Source organism: Prosopis cineraria, unplaced genomic scaffold (genome assembly GCF_029017545.1).
Source record: "Prosopis cineraria cultivar Desert tree isolate PC_DT_omini unplaced genomic scaffold, ASM2901754v1 PC4, whole genome shotgun sequence".
NCBI classification, from domain to species: domain Eukaryota; kingdom Viridiplantae; phylum Streptophyta; class Magnoliopsida; order Fabales; family Fabaceae; genus Prosopis; species Prosopis cineraria.
In genome coordinates, this window is record NW_026555335.1 from 29,446,366 (window position 1) to 29,469,167 (window position 22,802).

General features: G+C 34.8%; 2 protein-coding genes across 3 annotated transcripts; one reads left to right on the top strand and one right to left on the bottom strand.

The window, feature by feature from the left end:
- Positions 1-50: 50 nt before the first annotated feature.
- LOC129309690 (uncharacterized) lies at positions 51-16,400 on the top strand. 2 transcript variants are annotated; one of them, XM_054951362.1, is made up of 14 exons: positions 51-499; positions 1,760-1,897; positions 2,138-2,219; positions 2,436-2,512; positions 2,875-2,981; positions 3,757-3,871; positions 3,995-4,111; positions 4,200-4,291; positions 5,624-5,690; positions 5,779-5,857; positions 6,422-6,513; positions 6,659-6,802; positions 10,529-10,603; positions 16,323-16,400. In XM_054951362.1, exons 1-14 carry the CDS (start codon positions 224-226, stop codon positions 16,383-16,385), a joined length of 1,524 nt encoding a protein of 507 aa, XP_054807337.1. In that variant the 5' UTR covers positions 51-223; the 3' UTR covers positions 16,386-16,400. The 2 variants fall into 2 exon arrangements, with proteins under 2 accessions (XP_054807337.1, XP_054807338.1); XM_054951363.1 differs by lacking the exons at positions 10,529-10,603; positions 16,323-16,400 and adding an exon at positions 7,285-7,577.
- Positions 14,547-22,556, bottom strand: LOC129309691 (nudix hydrolase 19, chloroplastic-like). The gene is given in 7 exon segments (XM_054951364.1): positions 14,547-14,762; positions 14,765-14,968; positions 17,960-18,052; positions 18,581-18,680; positions 19,113-19,217; positions 19,302-19,442; positions 21,919-22,556. Coding segments are annotated over 7 exon segments (1,200 nt in total). The 5' UTR covers positions 22,408-22,556; the 3' UTR covers positions 14,547-14,694.
- Between the last annotated feature and the right edge of the window lie 246 nt (positions 22,557-22,802).

Genomic DNA, 22,802 nt, shown 5'->3' on the forward strand with positions numbered 1-22,802 from the left:
TTTGTGCCTCCTCCACCTTTAAATATTTATTTGCTATCGCCAAAGCAGGAAGGAGGTGGAGTGGGCTTTGGCTTCAGAATCAAGTGCGAGAAAAAGGAAGAGCGCATCTCGGTGAAGTAGTTCACCTTCTTCATCATATTCTCTGTATCGCTAAACTCGAATAAATATACGAATTTAGAGAAAGCAGAGGGGAATATGATGATTTTTTGATGGGCAAAACTTGATGGTAGATTTGAGAGTCATGGGAAATTACAAGCCTATCAAGAACTACGATGAGGACGATAATGAGCAAAGCAGGTTGGATCCTTGTGGAATGCTGCAGGCAAGGGGACGAGACGATGTAGAGATGGCTCTTCCGATCTCTGAATCAAGATCTGCCAATGCTTACGCCAATGAGGAAAGATTGAGTAAGAAAATCGATGATCACTCCCTCTCGTCTTCCAGGAACCAACCTCAACGTCTTGTTTCACTTGACGTTTTCCGAGGTCTCACCGTTGCGGTAATATCTTTCTCTATTCTTGCTAGCTCTTGCCCTTTGTTTTGTGTTGCTAAAGAAGTAATTAGGGGTTTGGTTAGTAACTTAGTTTTTTTTGGCCCAAAAAAAAAAAAAAACTTACTTAGTATGGCATGTAGACTTCCCATTATCTCAGAACTTGTTTTTATATGATTGTTAATGATGCTTTAACGGCTGCGTTTCCGGCGCAGGCGAGAAGGTGAGTCGTTCGTCCCATTTGGCCTGAACGTTTTTTCTCCTTCTTTTTGCCTTTGTCCTTAGTTTCTTTCATCTATTTTGTCTCTCTTTTTTATTCTTCTTAGATAGTAAGAGCCCAAGACCGAGGACCGGGTCGGCATGCCAAATATAGAGCTGCGTCTATTAAAAAAAAAAAAAAAAATTCGGTTATTCCAAATTTAGCCCGCTGTGATGCTTGCAATCATTCAGAAATGGGGTCGTTATAGATACAGTTCACCTATAATTAATTTCTTCTTGCTTTACTTTGAAGAGACGCTATATCATGCACTCGTTTGGTGCCTTGATCCATCGTTTCTTAGTGACGGTCTTTCACTCTTATGAAAGTGGACCCTTTAAACTAGAAAAGTCTAAACTATCCCTATAGGTTTTTCCAGTTTTTTTGAATTGACAATTAATAGAGTATCATACATGAGATTCTCGCGAGTACCATTCGTGTATTGGAGCTGTGATCCAAGCCTTTATCTATCCCAAATAATATGCCGACACAGACCACACATAGAAACGTACTCACTTGTCATTGACTTTTTTCCGTCTTAAGGTCGTTTTGACTTTTTCCCCCTGTCGTGGATCGTCTTCTTAAATAGCTTACCAGATACCCCTTATTTTATTCATAATGATATTTGTTTACAAGTTTGCAAATTGAACCTTTGACCTAGCTAGCGTGGCAATCCTCAGTTTACCACACCCATCAAAGACACATAATTTATCCTTTGAAAGTTACCCGCACGTCATATAGGGCTACTTGCTCGTCACATGCCCTTGTTTGTTTAACTGGATTTTTTCTGACATGTCAATGATATATTGTTTTGTAATATTTTGTTAGAAGCGAAATGTAGTAATTTTAAGTAACGTAATGGTTGATAATGTCTATACGTGGCTAATTTTGAACATAATTAATGAATCTTTTGGTTAATGAAACTTGATAATATTTCAAGAATTCCTACATTTTATTCCGATTATTTTGTGCCAAAAACAATTCCGACTATTGATTGTTCAATCTTCATGCAGCTGATGATACTGGTGGATGACGTTGGTGGACTCATTCCAGCGATTAATCATTCCCCATGGAATGGTTTAACACTAGCGGATTTTGTCATGCCCTTTTTCCTTTTTATAGTTGGTGTTTCGCTTGCACTTACATACAAGGTATCCCACCTTATACTGTTGTATAATGAGGTTGGTCAAAAAATGTTTCTTATGACATTGGTTAATACCATGGATTGTGTCTCTTCTGCGCCCAAGATTTTGTATCATTTGACTAAAACTAATTTCATCATGTAACTTTCTGCAGGCTAGATTTTGTATCATTTGATTAGAGCCAATTTCATAATGGATCTGTCTAGAATCCTCTTTATTTGTTTTGACAAATCTTGTTTATTTGTACAGAAGATGTCTTCCAGAGTGGTCTCAACTAGAAAAGCAATTATGCGAGCACTTAAACTTCTGGCGTTAGGCGTTTTTGTTCAAGGTGGTTAACTGAAACTTTGTCTTTGTTTGTAGCAAGTCCTTGGCCATGTTTCAAGTGTCATTGGTTGATGCCAATTTGAAAGGAACATGTGTTAAACAAATAATGTTATTGGTAATAGAAAACAATTATGATGTGTGTGCTAGATTTTGAGCCCTAGCAATTGTGATATATATATTTATATTTCTCTGTTAAATGCTCTAACAACCTTTTCTGCAGGAGGATTTCTCCATGGCCTCAATGATCTGACATATGGAGTGGATATTAAACAGATCAGATGGATGGGTATACTACAGGTATGTTTTTCATAAAGGTTCTCTATACCTTTTCTTAATCCTTGTAGTTGGTACAAAGACAAAAAGACATCATGTACCAACTGGCAGCATGAGGGTATGTATATTTGCAAGAAGTTTGAACAGTAAGATCTAAAATCATTTATCCAGGCAAAATTCTTAAATGTTTCTGCAAGTGACCAAATGTGAAAGTTCATATGAAATTTTTCTTTTTGTTGGGTGTTCATCCTGTATAATAATGATCTCTATTTAATGTCTCTGCAAGTGACTGAAAGTCAAATTTGTTGTTGTTATGTATTTTTGGGGTTGTCTGTGTCCTTGCTGTATAAATAATGGCTACTTTTATTTTCTTCATTGGACGTCAGAGAATTGCAGTAGCATATTTGGTTACAGCACTATGTGAGATTTGGCTCAAGGGTGATGATACTGTTAATTCAGGATCATCTCTACTAAGAAAGTTTCAATACCAGTGGTAAGCTTAAATAATCCTTATGAATTTTGATGTTCTTAACTGAGGTTTGGTGGAGCTACATTAATGTCAACCTGGAAGAAGCATGGGTGAATTACTCTTTCAAGATATAATGATAATGCTGGATTTGATGACTGAATAAACATTTTTATTATTATGTATACCCAAACTTTTTGATGTAACGGAAAAGAAATATCACTCTTCTTAATCAATCACAAGGGACCTATAAAGCTTAAAATTTGAATGTAATATTATTGATTAGAATTCAGAGTTTACAAAGTAGACTATTTATTGATGCTTAAATAATATAAATGCAGTTTTAAAGCCAATGGTTGGAGGAAGTAAATTGATTTTTATTTGCTCCAAAAGCTGCATTACATGGCACATTGAAATAGGTTACTTTCTCTTGATCCTGTAGTTTTGCATAATCTTTGAGATTGGAACAAATAAATACAAGGAATCTAGGTAGCAAAGAATTATAATTGTCACCAGATGCTGTTCAAATGGCAATTTTTGGAGTTTGTGATATGTGTCAGGATATATTCCCCCCTTCCTGCTGTGTTTCAAATTATGACTTTCTGCATGAGCATGAAATTGTAATTTCATCTTGGTGATGACTTGTTGAAATGTGTTGGAGTTACTGTATTTCTGCTTGCAATTCAATTTTAGTGTTCATGGTGCATGCTTTGTGTCTGCTCCTCTGACGCACGCTTTTGTCTTAGATTTACAGTTTATTTTGCATCACAGCCATGCGTTGCTAATATCTGGACTTTAACAGGGGTGTGGCTCTGTTTCTTACTAGCATTTATCTTTCCTTGCTATATGGCTTGTATGTTCCTGATTGGGAGTATCAGATTCCAACAGAGCCTTCTTTACCACCAAAGATATTTTCTGTAAGTGTGATGTTTACTGTTCAAGTCTGTTGATGGGAAGTTTAGGATTTATTTTTTGTTATAATTTAACTGTGGATATTCGTTGGAAATGGAATCTGTGTAACCTTTTAAACTGTTTACCAGGTTAAATGCGGGGTTAGGGCTGATACTGGACCAGCTTGTAACGCGGTTGGAATGATTGATCGTAAGATATTGGGCATACAGCATTTATACAGGAGACCAGTTTATGCAAGGATGCAAGTACACTTTCTTCTATATTGATCGCCTGACTATGTTTGCTTATTTATCTTTTGATACCATTTTACCTTTATTTTTTCCCCTTAAATAGGAGTGCAGTATTAATTCCCCAGACTATGGACCCCTGCCTCATGGTGCTCCCTCTTGGTGTCAAGCCCCTTTTGATCCTGAAGGACTCCTTAGGTTAGTTTGTTATTTTGTCCTGGTTTTTCCTACTTCATTTTTGATATACAAATACAAAGTGGAAATATTGAAGAATACAGCTGATGATTATTACTTATTTATGGCATTCAGAATGTTTTTCTCCTAGTATAAGACGTGTTGCTCTCATTTTAGATTGGCATGATTTTCTTGCCATGATATCACTTATAAAAGGATAACACAACATTTAATCCTACTACAAAGAGTGTGTTCAATGAGCTCGTAGCAATGTAGCCTGGGAGGTCTGATCTGCCTGATATATCTGCCCACATTGGGCTGGGTTAATATATAGGGCCTGGCTGGGCCTCAAGCAGCACGTCCTCTGCCCGGTTGGCCTGATATACATTTTTTTCTTTATATTTTTCTTCTAAGTTTTTAATATTAAAACTTTTTAATGTTTCATTCCTTTTATTTTTAAAATTATAAATTGATTTCTTAAATTAATGTATGTAAAAATAATATATGAATATTATATATTCATGATTTTCAAAAAAAGTATTATTTTTGTCATAAAATTATTTTATAAAATATATTTTTTGGATGAATTTGATTATAATATTTCTAATAAAAATATATTTTTTTTCTTTTTCAATTTTTTTGAAAGTTTTTTATGAAGTTTTCACATCAGGCCCAAACCTGGAAAGCAAGCTTACTCCTGGAAAACTCTCTGGTTCTTTTTTTCCTCTTTTATTTTTTTAATTAAAGAGTATCGTGTAGTTTGGTTATTGAAAGAGACAAAACTCAATTTCCAAGTAAATTTCCCCTCCCATATTGAAGCATGCTCAAGCCTTCTGAGTTGACCATTCTCAATTGCCTCTCAATTGATATGCAATTAACTTGAAAAGTTCAAATCTGATTTGTGGAAGGTCTTAATCTCAATCAGATTGGTAATTTATTTGATATTTTTATTTAAAAATTATGGGATTGAGATATTCTTTTATTTTTTGTCAAACAACCAATTTGTCTGGTGACTGGTGGAATTTTGAGAACAATCTGTTTTTTTTTTTAATTTTATTTTTTACCGAAATGAAAAATTAAAGAAATCAAAAGTGAAGTCTTTGTCTAGATATAATTTAGACAATTGAGAAGTAATTGAGCATCTTGTATTGACACTAATTAGTCCCTCACCCCCTGGTGACAAGTTGCTTTCTCTGGGCTTTCCATCTAAATAATTGCTGCTAGGCAACATAAATGGAATGGCCTTTTTTTTTTCACGTATATTTTTTATGGTAGAAATTATTTTAAATTTGAAGCAGTTCTTTCTCCTTCCCTATATTTTCCCTTTTTTATGACTGGCTTCCATGGGATTTGTAGCTCAGTGATGGCTATTGTTACCTGCTTGGTCGGCCTGCAGTACGGACATATTATAGTCCATTTTAAGGTAACACAGTTTTTAAATATCTTTTTATTGCTCTCCAACAAGATAAGTTTTCTTTTTATTACTGTTCTATCCACGTTATTGTATGCAGGACCACAGAGTGAGAATCCTACACTGGATGATCCCAACTTCTTGTCTAGTAGTCTTTGGTTTTGCCTTGGACCTATTTGGTAAGCATGCTGCTCCTAACTTACGTAAGTATTAATCAAAGTTTACAGAGTGAAATTCAAGGAAGGCACAAAGAAATGGAAGAGATAACGTTGAGAATAAATTGTACTATGGCCATTCATTTAACTTGTGTGGGCTTGTATCCAATAAGAATGTGAAATCCAGATGAATACAAAATCCTTCTACAATAATTATAATGATCAAAATAATTTATGTGATGAGGTCAACCCTAATAGAACATGAAATTATACTAAATAGAATGCCTCAAATTAATCAAGTGGGTATGGTATAGATGGTAGTGGTCCAAGCTTCTTAAGTATTTAGGGTTTGATTCCTAGAGGTGTGTATGAAAAGTATCATTTGAGAGAGAATAACCTCTTAAATGACACCTAGATTCTTTAAGAGATTAGTCTTACGGCCGATTGTAGGGATATCTTGGGAAGCCAACCAAAAAAAAAAAAAAAAAGAAAAGAATGCCAACCATGATCAAATCAAATTATATAATAATTTTGCTGTTGATTGATGTATTACTAACTTAACTGCTCTTCATGTAATTTACTTTGTAGGGATGCACATAAATAAGGTTCTGTACTCATTCAGTTATATGTGCGTCACTGCTGGTGCTGCTGGCATTCTCTTTACGGGAATTTACTTGATGGTAGAGTTTAATTTATTATTCGGAGCTGATGATTCATTCTAGCTTTCTTACGTTATTTAGTTTGCAACTCGGTATGCCGGTAATTTTGTAAAATGTGTCTAATCATTTTGTGCCTCCCAATAAAAAAATAATAATAATAATGCAGGTTGATGTATGTGGATATAGTCGCGTTGCAACGGTCATAAAATGGATGGGTATGCATGCTTTAGCGATTTATATCCTTGCAGCTTGCAACGTATTGCCTATCGTCCTCCAAGGATTCTATTGGGGCCGCCCACAGAATAATATCGTAATTCCCTCTGCACCCTAACCTGTATTTTAAATTGAGTCAAGGTATAAAAATATTCAAAAACTTTTTCTTTGAGAACTTCCAGTATCCTAAAGTCAATAATGATGCATAAGCATTCGTTAACTTTATAAAACAGGCCAATTATCCCCAATCTGTTAAATTCTATCATTAGAACTTAACCGTTAACATGAGGCTATTTTAATGAATTGAAGAAGATTGGCCTTTTTTATATAGTTAAGTGTCCATGTATTATTGTTGATTTATGAATATTAGAAGTTTTTGGAGAAAAAGTTAATGAGTATTTTTGTAAGTTAACTCTCTTAGATTTCTTTGCATGAACAGTTACTTTAAATAAAATTTCTGAATCTGAATGTGGTGATTCTAGTCTCCGACAGCTGAAATTAAAGTTATAATTTCCACATGATCCATGTAGTCTAGGCAGACTCAAAATATAATTGGGTTTGCTTTTGCCTCAATGACAGCTTAGGTTGATCGGAATCGGAACTTGAATGGAGGAGGCAGATAAGCTGATGAATTAGGTTTATTTGGAGTTCGAAGTTTAACTCTGGGCTAATTGTAGAGTTTTGGACACGGTTCGACAACACGTGGATCGCACTCCGAATTTATGGGCTAGACCCTGTTTAGGAGCCAGCCTTCGCCTCTAGTTATGTAACATGGTTTAGTTTAGTTAGTACACAACGAAGTGGAAGATCTCCCGATGAACTAAAATTTGACTGAACTTCAATGGGAAATTTTAGTTTTCCATTATTATTAATTTGCATCCCCATCCGGATCCCTTGTAAATCTGGCCAGGAAGTTACTAGTACACAATGAGGCGGAAGATCTCAAGATGAATCAAAACATGTCATTTTATTAACTTAGAAAAATATAATTTTAGATCCTTGTATTTTGCTTGCATTTTGTTATTAGTTATTATATATTTTGTGTTTTTATCTCTGTATTTTTGTTTTTTTTATTGTTTTAGGTTCTTCCAAAGTTCTCATACTTTGTTGATGGAGGGACTTAAAATAATAAAAAATAAAAATATAGAGATCAAAAACATAAAAAAAGTATAAAAATTAATAATAAAATATGAGCAAAGTATAAGGATTTAAAATTATATTTTTTCGATGAGCTCCCATCATTTCAACAAATGGATTAAGATCCAAACCAACTAGGACCTTTAGTGAAGTAATTGTTTGGAGTAGCGAAGGTTTAAGGAAAATATTGTGCTGACAGTTATTTATTCAAGACAGTAACTACCTAACGTTAAGAAAGAACAGAAATCTTTGAGGAACACACACAATTATCCAGAACAATACTTATACATTTACTTTGACGAAGACAACTCTTCGCTCCAAGATTGCCATCTCTACTCTTTAGCTTATCCAGTTTGTATGATTGTTTTAAATGAAGTACAGTTTATTTAGTTTTCACTATCTTGTCCTGGAATTACCCATTAAGTTCTAGATCTTTAGTTGCTTAGACCTACATTGCAAAGCGTTTACATTAATCAGTTTTTTTAGTTGCTTATACGTACATTGCAAAGCATTTACATTAATCAATGCTTTGATGAAGAATCAACTCCCTTGACATGCTTGGTGTGCATCAGGCGATGAATTCATCTCGTGTAGAACAATCTTTTTGACATTCTTGATAGGGACTGTTGCTGGAATAGTGGCACAAACACGATCAAAGGATAACAGTAAGAGGAATGATAACAAATCCTAGGATGTGGAGTCTTATGCTATAGACATAGTGGAAATTGATGCAAACCACGGCCAAGGAATGAAATGATAGAAGAACCACCAATGAGAATTGGGCCTAGCAAAAAGGGTTAGTCCCTTATAACATGACAAATCAAAGTTTGAATTTATGCTGAGAAATGTGTTTATATTTAGTACTTGACTATCCCTCAAACAAGATTGTCTCTAATAAGAAAATATCTATAAACAATTAAGCGAAAAAAAAAAAGCTCTAATGCAGGTTGTAATACCCAATGATAAGTTTGGGACAAAATGTAGAACACAAGTAAGAAATAAAATGAAACAAAGAAATAAAGGGAGGAAGATATAGGAAGAGAAGAAAATAAAGATAAATGGAATGGAAAAGAAAGATAAGGACTAAGGAAAAGGTTAAATAGAATACCTGCTTCTAGCAACCTTAGCCTTCAAGACACCACAAGATAATGATCAGACTTTTGATTACGTCAATATTCACCTTAGGATTTTCACAAGCAAGCACAGCTCATACAAAGTTTTACCAAACTCGAGAGACAATTTTCATTCATAATATAATGAAAAAAAGTACATAACTGGGCCTATTTATAAACAAGAGAATGGAAAACTCAAGAAATCTTAACCCTAGATGGCTCATCTAGTTGTGGTGCCTCCTCTTGATCAAATTAGGATGATTCCCTAATACATGGAGATCTAACAATAAAGGCTAAAATGGAAGAATTCAAAAATTTTCATAAAAACTAAAATCTTAATTCCTAAGTCAAATCAACTAATAAAACCCACAATAATGGAAAAGAATTAGTATTAAAGCTTAAAATGAAAATGAAAATTAATTAAGATTTGAAATTTCAACTTTAAATAAAATAGAAAACAATTCAAATTTTTATTGAAGGCTTGAAGAGGATGGGAATCATGCCATTTAATACCTTCAAATCAGCTCTAAAGAACATGTATTGTGGGAATATTATATCATACTGTGAATAATTAGCATTTATTAGTATTATTAATTAGGCATCTTTAGTATTCATCAAGTTTTATCTCTTTTGATGTGTATATATAGGACCAGTGTATACATTAGAAAATATATGAATGAGAAATGCATTTTTTTCCTCTCTCAAAATTTCCCATGGTATCAGAGCAAATGATCCAAAATATGTCTTAGGGTTTCTTTGGGCAATGGCTTGTGTAAGGCATTTTGTATAGCAATCTAGGTTTGTTATGCAAGTGATGTTCAAGACCATTGTTGCTCTTACTACCCCCTAGGCAAGTTCAGAAGGCTCCGATTGATGAAAACCCCAAAGGATGTTGTCATTGCCAACAAGTGTCGGCCATACACATTGCTTGAAGTCATGTGCCAGTCTTCTCTTGGTGGAGCGTAGAGGCACATGACACCTTCATTCAGGACATGACACCTCTTTTTAGTAATGAAATTCTTTTTCCAACACGATCACAGCATGTTTCATGTTTGGGTACTCTTCTTCACATTTTGTTTACTCCTACAGTTTGTTTAGGAGTTCGTTTCAAGTGTTCTAGGTCATTCTTGGATTGTGGCTTTTGATTTCAATCTATCACAAAGTCTTGCCCTTATTAATTGGGAGTGGTGCTATGGACACTCCTGTGCAGTGTTGTGCATAACTTTTCCAGATTTGCACTTATGGCATTAGTGGTGAAAAGTGGATCTTTTCTTCAAGCTTTAAAGACCATTCAAAGTACAGTGGTGTGGATTGTGGATTCTAGGGCATCCGATCATATGATTAATTAATTATTCACCACTCACACCCCATGTGCTGGAAATGTCAAAGTAAAAATTGCAGACAGCTCCTTAGTATCGGTGGCGAGAAAAGGGAGTATTCATATATTAGATTCTATTGTTTTGGAATTTTCCCTCCATGTGCCAAAACTTGATTGCAACTTACTTTCAATTAGTCAATTGATTAGGCACTCAAATTGTTTTGCTAAATTTCTCTTTTCACATTGTGTGTTTCAGGATCTATCATCTGATGCAACAATCAGCAGTGCCAAGGAATATGAGGGACTCTATTATTTAGAAGTCATTACTCGAGTGAGTAACTCACCTATTGTTAGTAATTTCCTTTCCTAGAGCCAAATACACAACCACCACACGTTTCATAACTATTCACAGTGACTTGTGGGGACCATTTCGCACCCTAAACCATACTCAAACAAAATGGTTCATTTCCTTCATTAATGACCATGCTTGTGTTTGTTAGGTTTATATTTTAAAAAACAAGTTCGAGGCTGCATCTACATTCATGAGTTTTTTCACCATGATTGAAAACTAGTTCAACACTAGCATTCAAGTCTTACACACTGACAATTGTACTGAATATTTCAACTGGTCATTGAGTAATTTTCTCCAGATGCATGGTATTGACCATACAAGTACCTATGCCCATACACCTTAATAAAATGGGATTGTAGAAAGGAAAAATAAACATATCCTTGAAGTTGCAAGAGCACTCATATTCACTTGCAATGTGCCAAAGTTTTATTAGGGATGCCATTTTAATCATGACCTATCTTATTAATTAAATGCCAAGTCGAATCTTAGTCTTTTAAACTCCTCTCAAAAAATTGTAAAGTGTTTTTCCTACATCCCACATTGAACCAAACTTTCACTTTGTGTGTTTGGTTGCATAACCTTTGTTCATATCCACTAAAGTAGTAAACTTGAACCTCGAGTTATCAAGTGCATTTTTCTTGGCTATTCTCCTACTCAAAAAGGATATAAATATTTTGATCCTGTTTCTAAACTCATCCTTGTTAGCCTTGATGTTACCTTCCATGAAGAAACTTCTTTTTATCCCAATTCTTCAATTCAGGGGGAGAGTATCGATGAATCTTAAACTTGAGAACTAGAACCTAACACAAAATATGTACTTCTTAAGTCATTACCTCCTTCACCAGAACCATCACCCTTACTACCAAAACCTATGCTTACCAATTTTTTATGTCCAATACCCCACCTTCACCAATGTCTTCTCTTATGCTAGAGTTTAAGGAAAACAAGAAAATAGAGGGAGATGTGGAAAGACCATAAAAGGGAGATTTGTTAGTTTACATTCAAAAGAAAAAAAACAAAAGAAAGTGAGCAATTTGTACCTAAGGAACCAAGAGACTTAAAACTAGAGGTAGTTCCTGAAGCTGAGGCACCAAGGACAAATCCATCTAATAATCCAGATGACTTAGAACAAGAAAGTGAATCTACTAATCTTGATCTACTTATTTCTCTTTGGAAACAACCTTGATCTTGTACTTTGCGTCCAATTTAGAAGCATCTATCTTATAAGGCTCTCTCTCCTAGTTATTGGGCCTTCATCACTAATTTGGATAAAGTTGTTATTCCTAACAACATCTAAGAGGCACTGAAAATACTAGAAAAGAAATATTGTTATAGAGGAAATGAGAGCTTTGGAGAAAAATAGACCATGGGAGATTCTTGCAAGACCTAGAGGTAAGAATTTAGTTAGTTACAAGTAGGTCTTTACCCCTAAAGTATAAGACTGATGGCACTCTTGATAAGTTAAAAGGACGGTTAGTAGCAAGGGGTTTAACCTAGACATATGGTATAGACTACAAAAAGATGTTTGCGCCATTAGCAAAACTAAACAGTATCAAATTTCTATTGTCAATGGCAGCCAACTAGATATCAAATATGCTTTTCTAAATGAAGAATTGAATGAAGTTTACATGACTTTACCACTTAAGTTTGATAGAGGTAGAAGTGACAAAGTATGTCAGTTGAAGAAATCCTTGTATGTCTTGAAACAATTGCCTAGAATTATCAGATCATATGATGTTTGCTAAGGCTAAGGGAGCTAAGAAGTGCATCCTTATTGTGTATGTTGATGATATAATTCTTATAGGAGATCATATTGATGAAATAGCAAGGATAAAGACTATCCTTAGTAAGGAATTTGAAGTTAAGGATCTTGAAAACTTGAAATATTTTCTCGGGATAGAAGTTGCAAGGTCAAAATGAGGCATATATGTATCTCAAAGGAAGTATATTCTTGATCTCTTCAAGGAAACTGGCATGTGAGGTTGTAAATATGAGGAAACTTCTATTATGGTCTCAAGAAAGAAGAAGTCTGAGAAAAGCAGCACAAAAGAGTCAAAAGGAGAAGACAACTTTGATGATGAAATTGAAAAAGGCAAGAAAAAAGAAAAAACCATTGATAAAGATAGATATCAAAGATTAGTTGGGAAGCTAATTTATCTATCCCATACAACGCCAAATATTGCTTTTGTTGTTAGTGTAGCTAGTCATTACATGTGTGATCTAAGGAAGAGACACTTGGAAGCTGTATATAAAATTCTTAGATACCTCAAATGTACGCGTGGTAAGGGATTGCTATTCAAGAAGCAAGATCAAAGGACAATTGAGATCTCTACAGATGTAGATTGGGGGGACATATAGAGACAGGAGATCCACATTTGGCTATTACTCATTTGTGTGGGGAAACCAAGTGACTTGGAAAAGTCAAAGGCAGAGTTTATCCAGAAGGAATGTTGAACTAGATTTGAGAGCATTAGCTCAAGGGATTATAGAAGAACTACGAATAAGAAGGGTCATGGAAGAAAAACAAGTCAAATTTAATCCACTAATGAAATTGTATTGTGATAACAATGTTGCCATAAGCATGGCATTGAATCCTATACAGCATGAGAGATTTAAACATGTTAAAGTGGATAGACATTTTATCAGAGAGAAAGTAAAAGGAGGCATTGTATGTTTGACATATCTACCTACAAAGTTACAAGCTGCGGATGTGCTAACCAAGGGACTACCTAAGCTTGCATTTGAGAGTTGTATAAGTAAGTTGGATATGATTAGCATTTATAATTCAACTTGAGAGGAATTGTGGGAATATTATGTCATTATTGTGAATAATTAGCATTTATTGACATTATTAATTAGGCTTTATTAGTATTTATCATGTTTTATCTCTCTTGATGTGTATATATAGAATCCGTGCATACAGTAGAAAATATATGAATGAGAAATACACTTTTTTTCTGTCAAAATTTTACATGTACTATCATCCTACCCCACACTCATCACATGGAGAGTAAGTATTCAAGGCTTGGACGTTTCGGGCTAGATCTTCATTGTATTGGGCCTTGGGCAAGTGTTCCTTAAAGGGAATGGGTTTAAAAAGATCCTTTTTAATGGCTTGGAAGAGGGTATGTCTAATTAATAATTTGGGCTTGATTCATATTAATCTTCTCTTTTGGGCTTTTACTGAATTGGTCTTTAGACTCCTCTTCAAAATACATGAGTTCTCCATTAAATGGGAGCTTGTAACACATAGATTTTCATTAAAAAGCCCTCCTTAGATACCATCTTTGATGAATTGGGCTCCCACCAATGGACCTTCAAAACTTAATAGTAAATTCTAAGACACAATAGACTTGTATTCTTAAACTTGAAACTTGTTGAACATGTATGGGATCTCTTGGGCTCCTCCAAGCACACCACTTTCACCCTTTGGGCCTTGCTCTGTATGGTCAAGCCTCGTCATCTTAGTTGTATTATATGAAGTTCTTTGTTGGCCCTCTCTTGAGAATGCAAAGAGAACTCTAAGATGCAGGTTGACATACCCAATCCCACAAAACCTCTGCCACAGTTTAAAATGATCAAACCACAACGTGCTTTATTACGGTAGAAAATGTACAAATAATCACAAGCATAAGCAGGCTATTATGGTAATACAGGATGGAATTATACAGAAACCTCTGGAAAACTGTGATAAGGAATCCCAAGAATCCATTTCGCTTGATAGAAATCAAGACACCTTGAGATCGCTTGAGTCTCTACCATGTAATTGAGAAATGATCACAAATACTTCAAATCATTTCAAAATAGTAAAAAAAAATACCCCTTTTCTGACAAATTTGAAAAGAATATATCTATATATATATATATATGAACTACACTATTGACACAAACGTTTGAATGGCTATCCTACCGAGCCCACATGCCACCAAATCAAGAGATTTTTCAATTGGACGAGCGCAGACTCTTCACGATAATTCGGCGAGCAAAAGTGGCCAAATAGCTCAGTCTCACGCTTCTTTTGATGCACCATAGTAATAAATAAGGCTTTGGATCGAAATCTCTCTTGCTTCCTATAAATTTGACAAAGAGCCACTAGGTTGTTTTGAATTATCAGGATCACGAAATGCCCAAGAGGAATAAGGTGATGGGCTATTGCGAAGGGTCCAGGAACAAACATAGGAGCAAGTTCACCACTTTCCACGTTGAAATCTGCAGCCAAGTTCTGATTCTTTTCCACTCCCTTGCACATTTGTTCTACCTTAGAAGCTGCCGTTCTTTGGGCCTTCTTGTACTCTGCATACGTCAAAGCTTTTCTTACATTTTCTCTACTGTGCCACTCAGCATCTACACAAGAATCAAATGAAATGCTTTTGAGATATAAATCACTTCGTAATTTCACACAAGAATCCATCTTCTTTCTAAATACAATTTCTTTGTCCTGTCTAGAAAACAATTTTCCGTACGCAAAGCATGCACTTAATGTTTTGAAAGGATTCATCTACTCTAACATCCCTAAAACAAGCAACTATTCCTGATTAAATTGCTTGTTTTGCATTGAGATAAATTATGACATGGGATATTTTAGAAAATACATCAACCATAAAAGCAAAGGTTGATTTTTATAAAGGTTTAACTGGAAAGATTTATTCGAGGTAGGTTATAAGATTAACCATGCTTTCCCTTTTCCACTTGCGAAATAAATAGAATAAATATCAAATTAAATTAGAAGTTAGTGAATGTATGATATTAAAAGTTAGTTGTCATGACCAAAGTATAAATTATAAGATGATGAATTATTATGTGACATTAGTACATCGTTCCCATCAAGCTATTTTTTTTTTTTTTTGATAAAACAAGCTATTGTTTCATGGCTACATATTAATATATATACATATATATTTATATAGGCCTTCATTCTCTTCAATTTATGTCCACGATCAAATTATTGCAAGAGAAACAAAAGGGAAAAAAACAACAAATATAGGAGAGGAGAAAGAGCACAATTTCGGCTATTATCCACTATCAAGCACAAGGAAAAGAAAATAAAATTAAAGTCATGGGTTTAGAAATAGGTGGCAACGATTTAGATTAGGTGGCACAAGAATAAGATTAGAAGGAAGTGAAATTGGACAGGCAACAATTGAGGTTTGAGAAATCATTTTCGGTAAAACAAAATTTTTTATCACTGCTTCTCATAATCTCAAATGCACCTATATATATATATATATCCATTAGCCCCATGTTCCATTATTCTTCATTAGCTACTGCAAATCAAAATCGAGAGAGAGGGAAAATTGAAGAGATCACGGGAAGAAGAAAAGAAGTCAAAGAATAGGCAATCTAGGATAACAAGGAGGGAGAGAAGACTATCGCAAGCTAGGGAATTTAAGGTAGCAAAACTTATATTAACTTAGGTGTATGAATTTGGTTTTGCATGTGCATGATAATGGATGCTATGTTTGTGAAAATGATAGCTCTTAAATGCTGTAACTTGAGTACATGCTCAAATATGATTTCTGGAAAGCAAATGTTGGAAAACATCTCTTTTCCATGTTTCCATGCCAGTAGAAATTTGTGCATAGCGCTGAAAGTGTGTTTGTGAATTAAAATGCGTGGGCCAATATATATATATATATATATCCTGAATAAGTGTATGTTTTACTACTGAGATTTCCCCACAATTTACTAACCACGCTAGGGCCAAGCTCAAGCAAAGACAAAGGAAAGGCAAGTGAAGTTTGAATTTATGGATTTATCTTAAATGAGTTTTGTGTAAATATAATGGTACATGTATTTAAGTTTGTGCTTCTAAGAGCTGGACGTTGCTGCTGTAATATATTAATAGGTGCTTCTGGATTATGGTTAATCTATTTTGGGTTTGTATGCAATGTCCAAAAACAAAAAAATCAACCTAGCTGTAAATAAATGACTTTGTAAGTTGATAATGTGTATGTTTTCTATAACAGAGATTTTTGTGTTGATACTGATGTTAACCATCAAATTTTGTCACTACTTATTAGACATTCTAAGCTTTCAAATGACACCCCGATCACGTTATTTGAATTTTTATAGCATGAGATATGATTATTCAAATATGCAAGTCCGGAAATAAGATAAAAAAGGTTAGGTACAGAACAGGGAGAAAGATTCAACGTGAAAACTGTATCAATTGAGCCCTATAAAATTCTTCTAAATACTTTTCTGATATGTTAGACTCTTCCAGCTTTCAAACAAATAAAAAATCACACAAAAATGATTTATCTAGAATTTTCAAGTTAAAGTATAAAATCTGGATCCAGAATAATGGACTAACAGAAGTGTTGTTAAGGAATAAGTAGTGTCAAATGGACAGGTCTAAGCCCATTTACATTTTTTTTTTTAGACAATGCATATGGTTTTCAAACTAAACCAAAAGCACTTCACTTGGATAAGTATAACTCAAGTTATATATTTCAAAAAAAAAAATCTGGAAACATGGTAAGGATAAATTAAATTCCTTAAGTTCATGGAATAAATAATAATATACAAGGGGTATTCATAACCTACTTTATTATTTGTCCTTTATAAAGGAGTTATAGGTTTGTAATATGATGAGACAAGAATAAAATCAATTCAGTATTTATAGACTTAGTTATGATTCTTCTTAAAATCAATTAGAAAATTTAAAAGAATTTGTGAAAAGAATCATGTCATACTTTTGGTTATTTATTTATAATTATTAATTTAAAATGTAATTGGTTCCTAATTAGCTTAGAATTGTTTTCTACCAGTGTAGGAATGCAAAGAAAGCCTTTAGAAATGAAATGTGACATCTACTATTGTCTATTAACCCACTCTTACTGACAGTGTCAAGAACAAAGAAAGCTTAACAACAATAGCATCATGTATATCTTTTAAAAGTAGTGAATTGCGATTTGTTCCATGAAAAACAATAGAAGCAGAAAAAAAATCATATGTTTAAACATATTGATACTTTTTACCATAGTATGGAAATCCAGGTGAACCTGTCTAATAAAACCGGTAAACTGTTAAACTAGTGTCTTGATTGATTTAATAAAATGCTTTGTCTGTGACTGGTTTCATCACAGTTTGATTATGATTTTAATCATTAATCTTTGAACCAATGCATTGATAGGTTCAATGAATGGTCCAATTTTCAATACCTTGCTTTTTAGGTTTAGCAAACAGCTCAATAAAAAATGTGCCACTAACCCATCACAATCACAATGCATTCCTGATGGATAAGATAATGGGAGAGTAAAAATAGGTGCAGTACAAGCGCAAACGAGGCAAGGGAAATAGGTAAATGAAATCAAGTGCTCGACTTCAATTTACCTTCTAACTCATTCTTGTCCACATTTATTTCAAGAGATTTCGCGTATGCAAAGAATCCGATCATAAGTTGGCATGGCATGCTGTTTGGTCCAACTAGAAATAAAGTGAATGGAAAAGAAACTTTCAATAGACAAAAATACGAAAACCCAGATTTATAAAGTAATTGAGAGAAAAAGTCATAATACATGCACGCACACCCATGCGTGCAGACATACAGGCATTAGCTATTGAAGGCTGACTAAAAATGAAAGCACAAATAGTCACTGATGAAACTTTCACGTTACATTATGAATAAAGGACACCATACCATGACATAACGATGAAAAAACATGAAAACTTATTGGCATCCTCTAACCAGATGACTAAGCAAAATCAAGCAAGGATGCCTGAAAGAATCAAAATTCTAGTGACTAAAAAATACAAGATATGCAACTAGATAGTACAAACATGAAATAGACTCAAAAGTCCAAGTGATTAAACAACAACAAACTGCAATCTCATGTTACATTTTCAGATGGTTAGAAACTGATAAACACAAAATATCACATATAACTAACATGGGAATGAAATTATAAAAGCATAGAGTTAGAGCAACACCAACGCATGTAACATAAATCATACCAGGCCAGGGCTGAGAACTGTGATACACAACTTCTCCCACTTCAATACCAGTCTCCTCCCATGTTTCTCTTCTCACAGCCTCCTCTAAACTTTCTCCTGGCTAAAGGCAAAAGAAAGAGCAAGCTAAAAAGTTTTAAATATGGAGAAAGGTTGAATTAAAACAACTTGGAACAAAGAATTGTCTATGCATAAAATGAATCTTTAAATCAATAAAAAAAGAATTGACCCTTCTATGAAAGAGATTGACTTTCTAGAGTTCAACATGTCTGCCAGCACAAACAATACTTAAAACAAGTAGAATGACAAAGAAAACAAGAATTTTAGGAAATCAGATTATATAGACAGTAGGTCCATCAGATCTACATGAGGAAAGGATCATTTAAGAAAGATCATGCTTTGCTCATTTGGGTTATTAATTTGTTAATTAGTCAGATTATAATTGACAGGAACCAGCGATCCCATTCATTTTTATGACATCAGATTTTGAGTCCCTAAGAAGGAACAACTGGTAGAAGATGGGGCAGAAATTTACCTCTATAAAACCTGCTAAGCAGCTCCACATTCTTGGTACAAATCTTGATTGTTTACTCAAAAGGGCACGGTCATTTTCTTGATCAATGACTAACATAATGACCACCTGCACAAGATCTAATTAAAAGAAATCAAAAAATACATGATCATCAACAGATCCATCACCAGCTGGAATTGTAAGAAGGCAAACCGGGTCAACTCGTGGATATATCTTTTTCCAGCAAGATTCATTTGAACATTGCTTCCGCCTCCCGGCATCAATAGGCAACGTTTTCTCTCCACAATGTCCACAAAAACGTGATAATTTATGCCATTCCAGCAGCGCCCTCGCCTGGCCTAGCCAAGTAGTTTCATATGTTAGTTCACCTTAGTGTTGTTCACAGAAGTCTGAAAGAACAGAATGAAATAGGAAACATTGGAGAGTAAAAGTTTGCCCATGTTTAAAGACATTTCAAAATTAAATAAGGCTTTACACACACGTGGTTTAACCTGGCTCAACATGCCAGGCGCAATATAACATCCAAAAAATGGTTGGTAGATGCCCCCCCCAAAAAAAAAAAAGAATAAATAAGATATAAAGGAATGGAAACAGGGATGTCATTACATCCCCTACTCTTCACAGCACTAATTTCAATTCCTTCAAGCCTCATTAATCGTGGAGTACAGTTTAAATAGCAAACACTATGTATTATCATCCTTTATCCCAAGTTCAGTTTTTAATCTAAATCTATTATGTGGTAATGGAAATCAGACTTTGATTATTCATTATTCAAATGGGAAAATTATTACAATATAAGGAGATTGGTCAGCTAAAATCACACTAGCAGATACCAAGATTCTAGGCAATAAAAATAGAGGATAAAACTACATTAAAGAGATTTATTCAATCCCATAAAGCTAATGATATGATAAGATAGCAACTACGATCTAGCTAGGAATATGAATGGTCCCATATTATTGGGCTGAGACTGTATCTTCAATAGTCTCCCTCAACTTGGGGAATATATGTCAAGCATCCCCCTGCTTGCAAGTTAGCTCTTCAATCAGGTTCTTGCAAGCGGTTTTGTTAAAAGATCTGCCACTAGAGCTTTAGTATTGATATAGTTCAAATTGATCATGCCTCATTGAATCTTTTCCCTTATGAAATGTCTATCTATTTTCACATACTTTGTTCGGTCATGATGAATAGGGTTATTCACCATTTCCATTGCTGACTTGCTATCACAGCACAATTGAGCTGGTAACTGAAAAACAAACTTCAGTCCTTTAAGTAATCCCATCAACCATGTTCCTTCACAAACTCCTAGAGCCAATGACCTAGCTTCAAACTTGGCACTACTTTGAGGGACCATAGACTGTTTCTTGCTTCTCCAAGTAAACAAATTTCCCCATAAAAAGGTAAAATATCCTGGATCATTAAAAAGGTAAAATATCCTGGATCAAACCTTCTATCATCAAGTGCACCTCCATTATCAGCATCTGTATAAATCTCTATTCCTCTTGATCTATCGTTTTCAAAAAATGTTCCCTTTCTATGATTCATCTTAAGATACCTCAAAATCTGATCAAAGAGCTTACATGCATTTTTCTCATGGATTATGAGAAAATTGACTTACTACACCAACGGGGTAGCTAATGTCAGGGCAAGTATGTGAGAGATATATTAATATTTGCACAAGTCTTTGATATCTTTCTTTGTTTACATGAGTACCTCTCACACTTCAAGATCCAACCCAAAATATCTAAGCATTGGAAGCATGGAAATTCCACCGTGGTAAATCTTGTGGGAGGTTGGTATTCTTTGTGCTCTGTTCTTGGTCGTCCAAGCCTACCATTGTTGCTTCCACTACCCCTTCAGCTGAATCTACTTTTTCGTGAACCAACTGTGCAACTTGGGTTGTCAGGGCCTGAATGGCCCCAGGTAAAGAAGAGAATTTGTGTAACTCCTCCACAGTGGAACAAAAACGTTCTTCAGAACTTTCTGCCATCTCTAGCTGAGTTTTTTGTAATATGGTTTTAGGCATATAGGTCAAGGTCCTCAGCTCTATACCACTGATGTGTTGATAAGGAAAGAATAGAAAAGATGTAGGGAAGAGAGAACAGAGAACAGAGAACAGAGAACAGAGATATAGAAGGAATAGAAAAACAGAGACACAAGAGAATTCTGGATAATACTCTGAACTGTTCATTAAGCACAGTTTTCATTACAGAATTCCCTATATATATATATATATATAGAAAGTGAACAAGCCCTTTTATTCTTTTAATGTCTTAACAAACTAACTACCAGTTAACAAACTAACTACCAGCTAACCACTTTTAATATTCATTGTAGAAATTACACATCATCTTCACAAGGGCATTTAACTAGTAGCATCCCTCTTTATTTTATTTTTCTATTTTTAACAATAATACGAATCCCTTATTTTTGCGAATCAGTGTACAACGACAATACCCTTCCGTTCACTTTAGTACAGCATAACTCCCAAGCAAAGGGAACAGACAATGTGTCCATTTCGTTATCAAACTTTTAAACAGAAGAAAGGCAACTATATTTCGCTTCTTTTTCTGTTTTTTTTTTTTTTTTAACTCCCCGTTGCCTTTTAAGTTAATTTCCCAACATAGGATAATCATGATAATGAACTTATAAAAGCCGAGTATTTACAAATACAAGTTACTTCATAATATCGCAAAGCAAAATCGACAGTTCATGTTTTGGCCCGTATGATCGCATCAGAAAAACATGAAAAAGCAAATGGTAAAAGGTGCAACAAAAGAAAAGACCAAAATAAATAACAATAACTTACATGACCGGCAATAGCCAAGTTCCCCATTGCTTGCAAGTCCGCCCAATTAGTGGCCACCATGAGCGTTCGAAGCTCCGCAAAACAAAACTGCTTGCTCCTTAATAAAGGCACCAGGCCGTGCTCAGCAGAAACATCGATTGCCCCGTAAACGACGTCGTCATCAACGCGCGAACCCAGGTATACAAACTGGTCTCCGCTCAATTGAACACTAATACTTTCAAAGAGCCCGATGAGATCATCCAAACTGATCCAACCCAGATTCCAAACCGGCGGCAATTCGCCGGAAACAGAAGTTGAAGAGGCCAAGGGCCTCCCGCAACTGAAAGGCAAAACCTTGAAATTAGGAGAGGATGCAGATTGGGTATTGTCCAATAGTCTGGCTTTAATGGTTTCAATAAAAGTCGTGGGTGAAAACGGATTGCCCGGATTTGAAAATTTGGATGTTAGAGGGTTGCCAGCGAAAACGTGGGACTGTAAGTTGATGGACATGGTGGTCGGGGAGCCTGCTATATGTGAGAATTATGGAGTTAGAGATAAGGCTTGATAAGAGGCCTTAGGAAGGGCGGATCAGGGAGATAGGAGAGGGTACGGTACGGGAAGCTGTTACACGTGAGAATTATCGACTTAGAAATGCACTTTTCTGGTGTTTATTGCCATGTTTAAAAACCAGATCAGATATTAAACCGAAAAAATTGTGGGCCAGGGGTTTTGTAATCCCACCGGTCAGATTAACGATCAAGTCGGTAATAAAATAATTAACTAAAAATATATATAATTAAAAATATAATAAAAATATTATTAAAATATCCATGACCATGTCCACACTTCGTAGCACAGGGGTTCTCTCCTCACCTGGACAATTCACCATTGAAACGTAGAATTTT

Excerpts from the sequence above, each read along its gene's own strand:
- LOC129309690 (XM_054951362.1), top strand. The coding sequence starts at position 224 with ATGGTAGATTTGAGAGTCATGGGAAATTACAAGCCTATCAAGAACTAC. Across the intron at positions 500-1,759 it reads TCCGAGGTCTCACCGTTGCG|CTGATGATACTGGTGGATGA; the intron begins GTAATATCTTTC and ends ATCTTCATGCAG. Across the intron at positions 4,292-5,623 it reads GATCCTGAAGGACTCCTTAG|CTCAGTGATGGCTATTGTTA; the intron begins GTTAGTTTGTTA and ends TGGGATTTGTAG.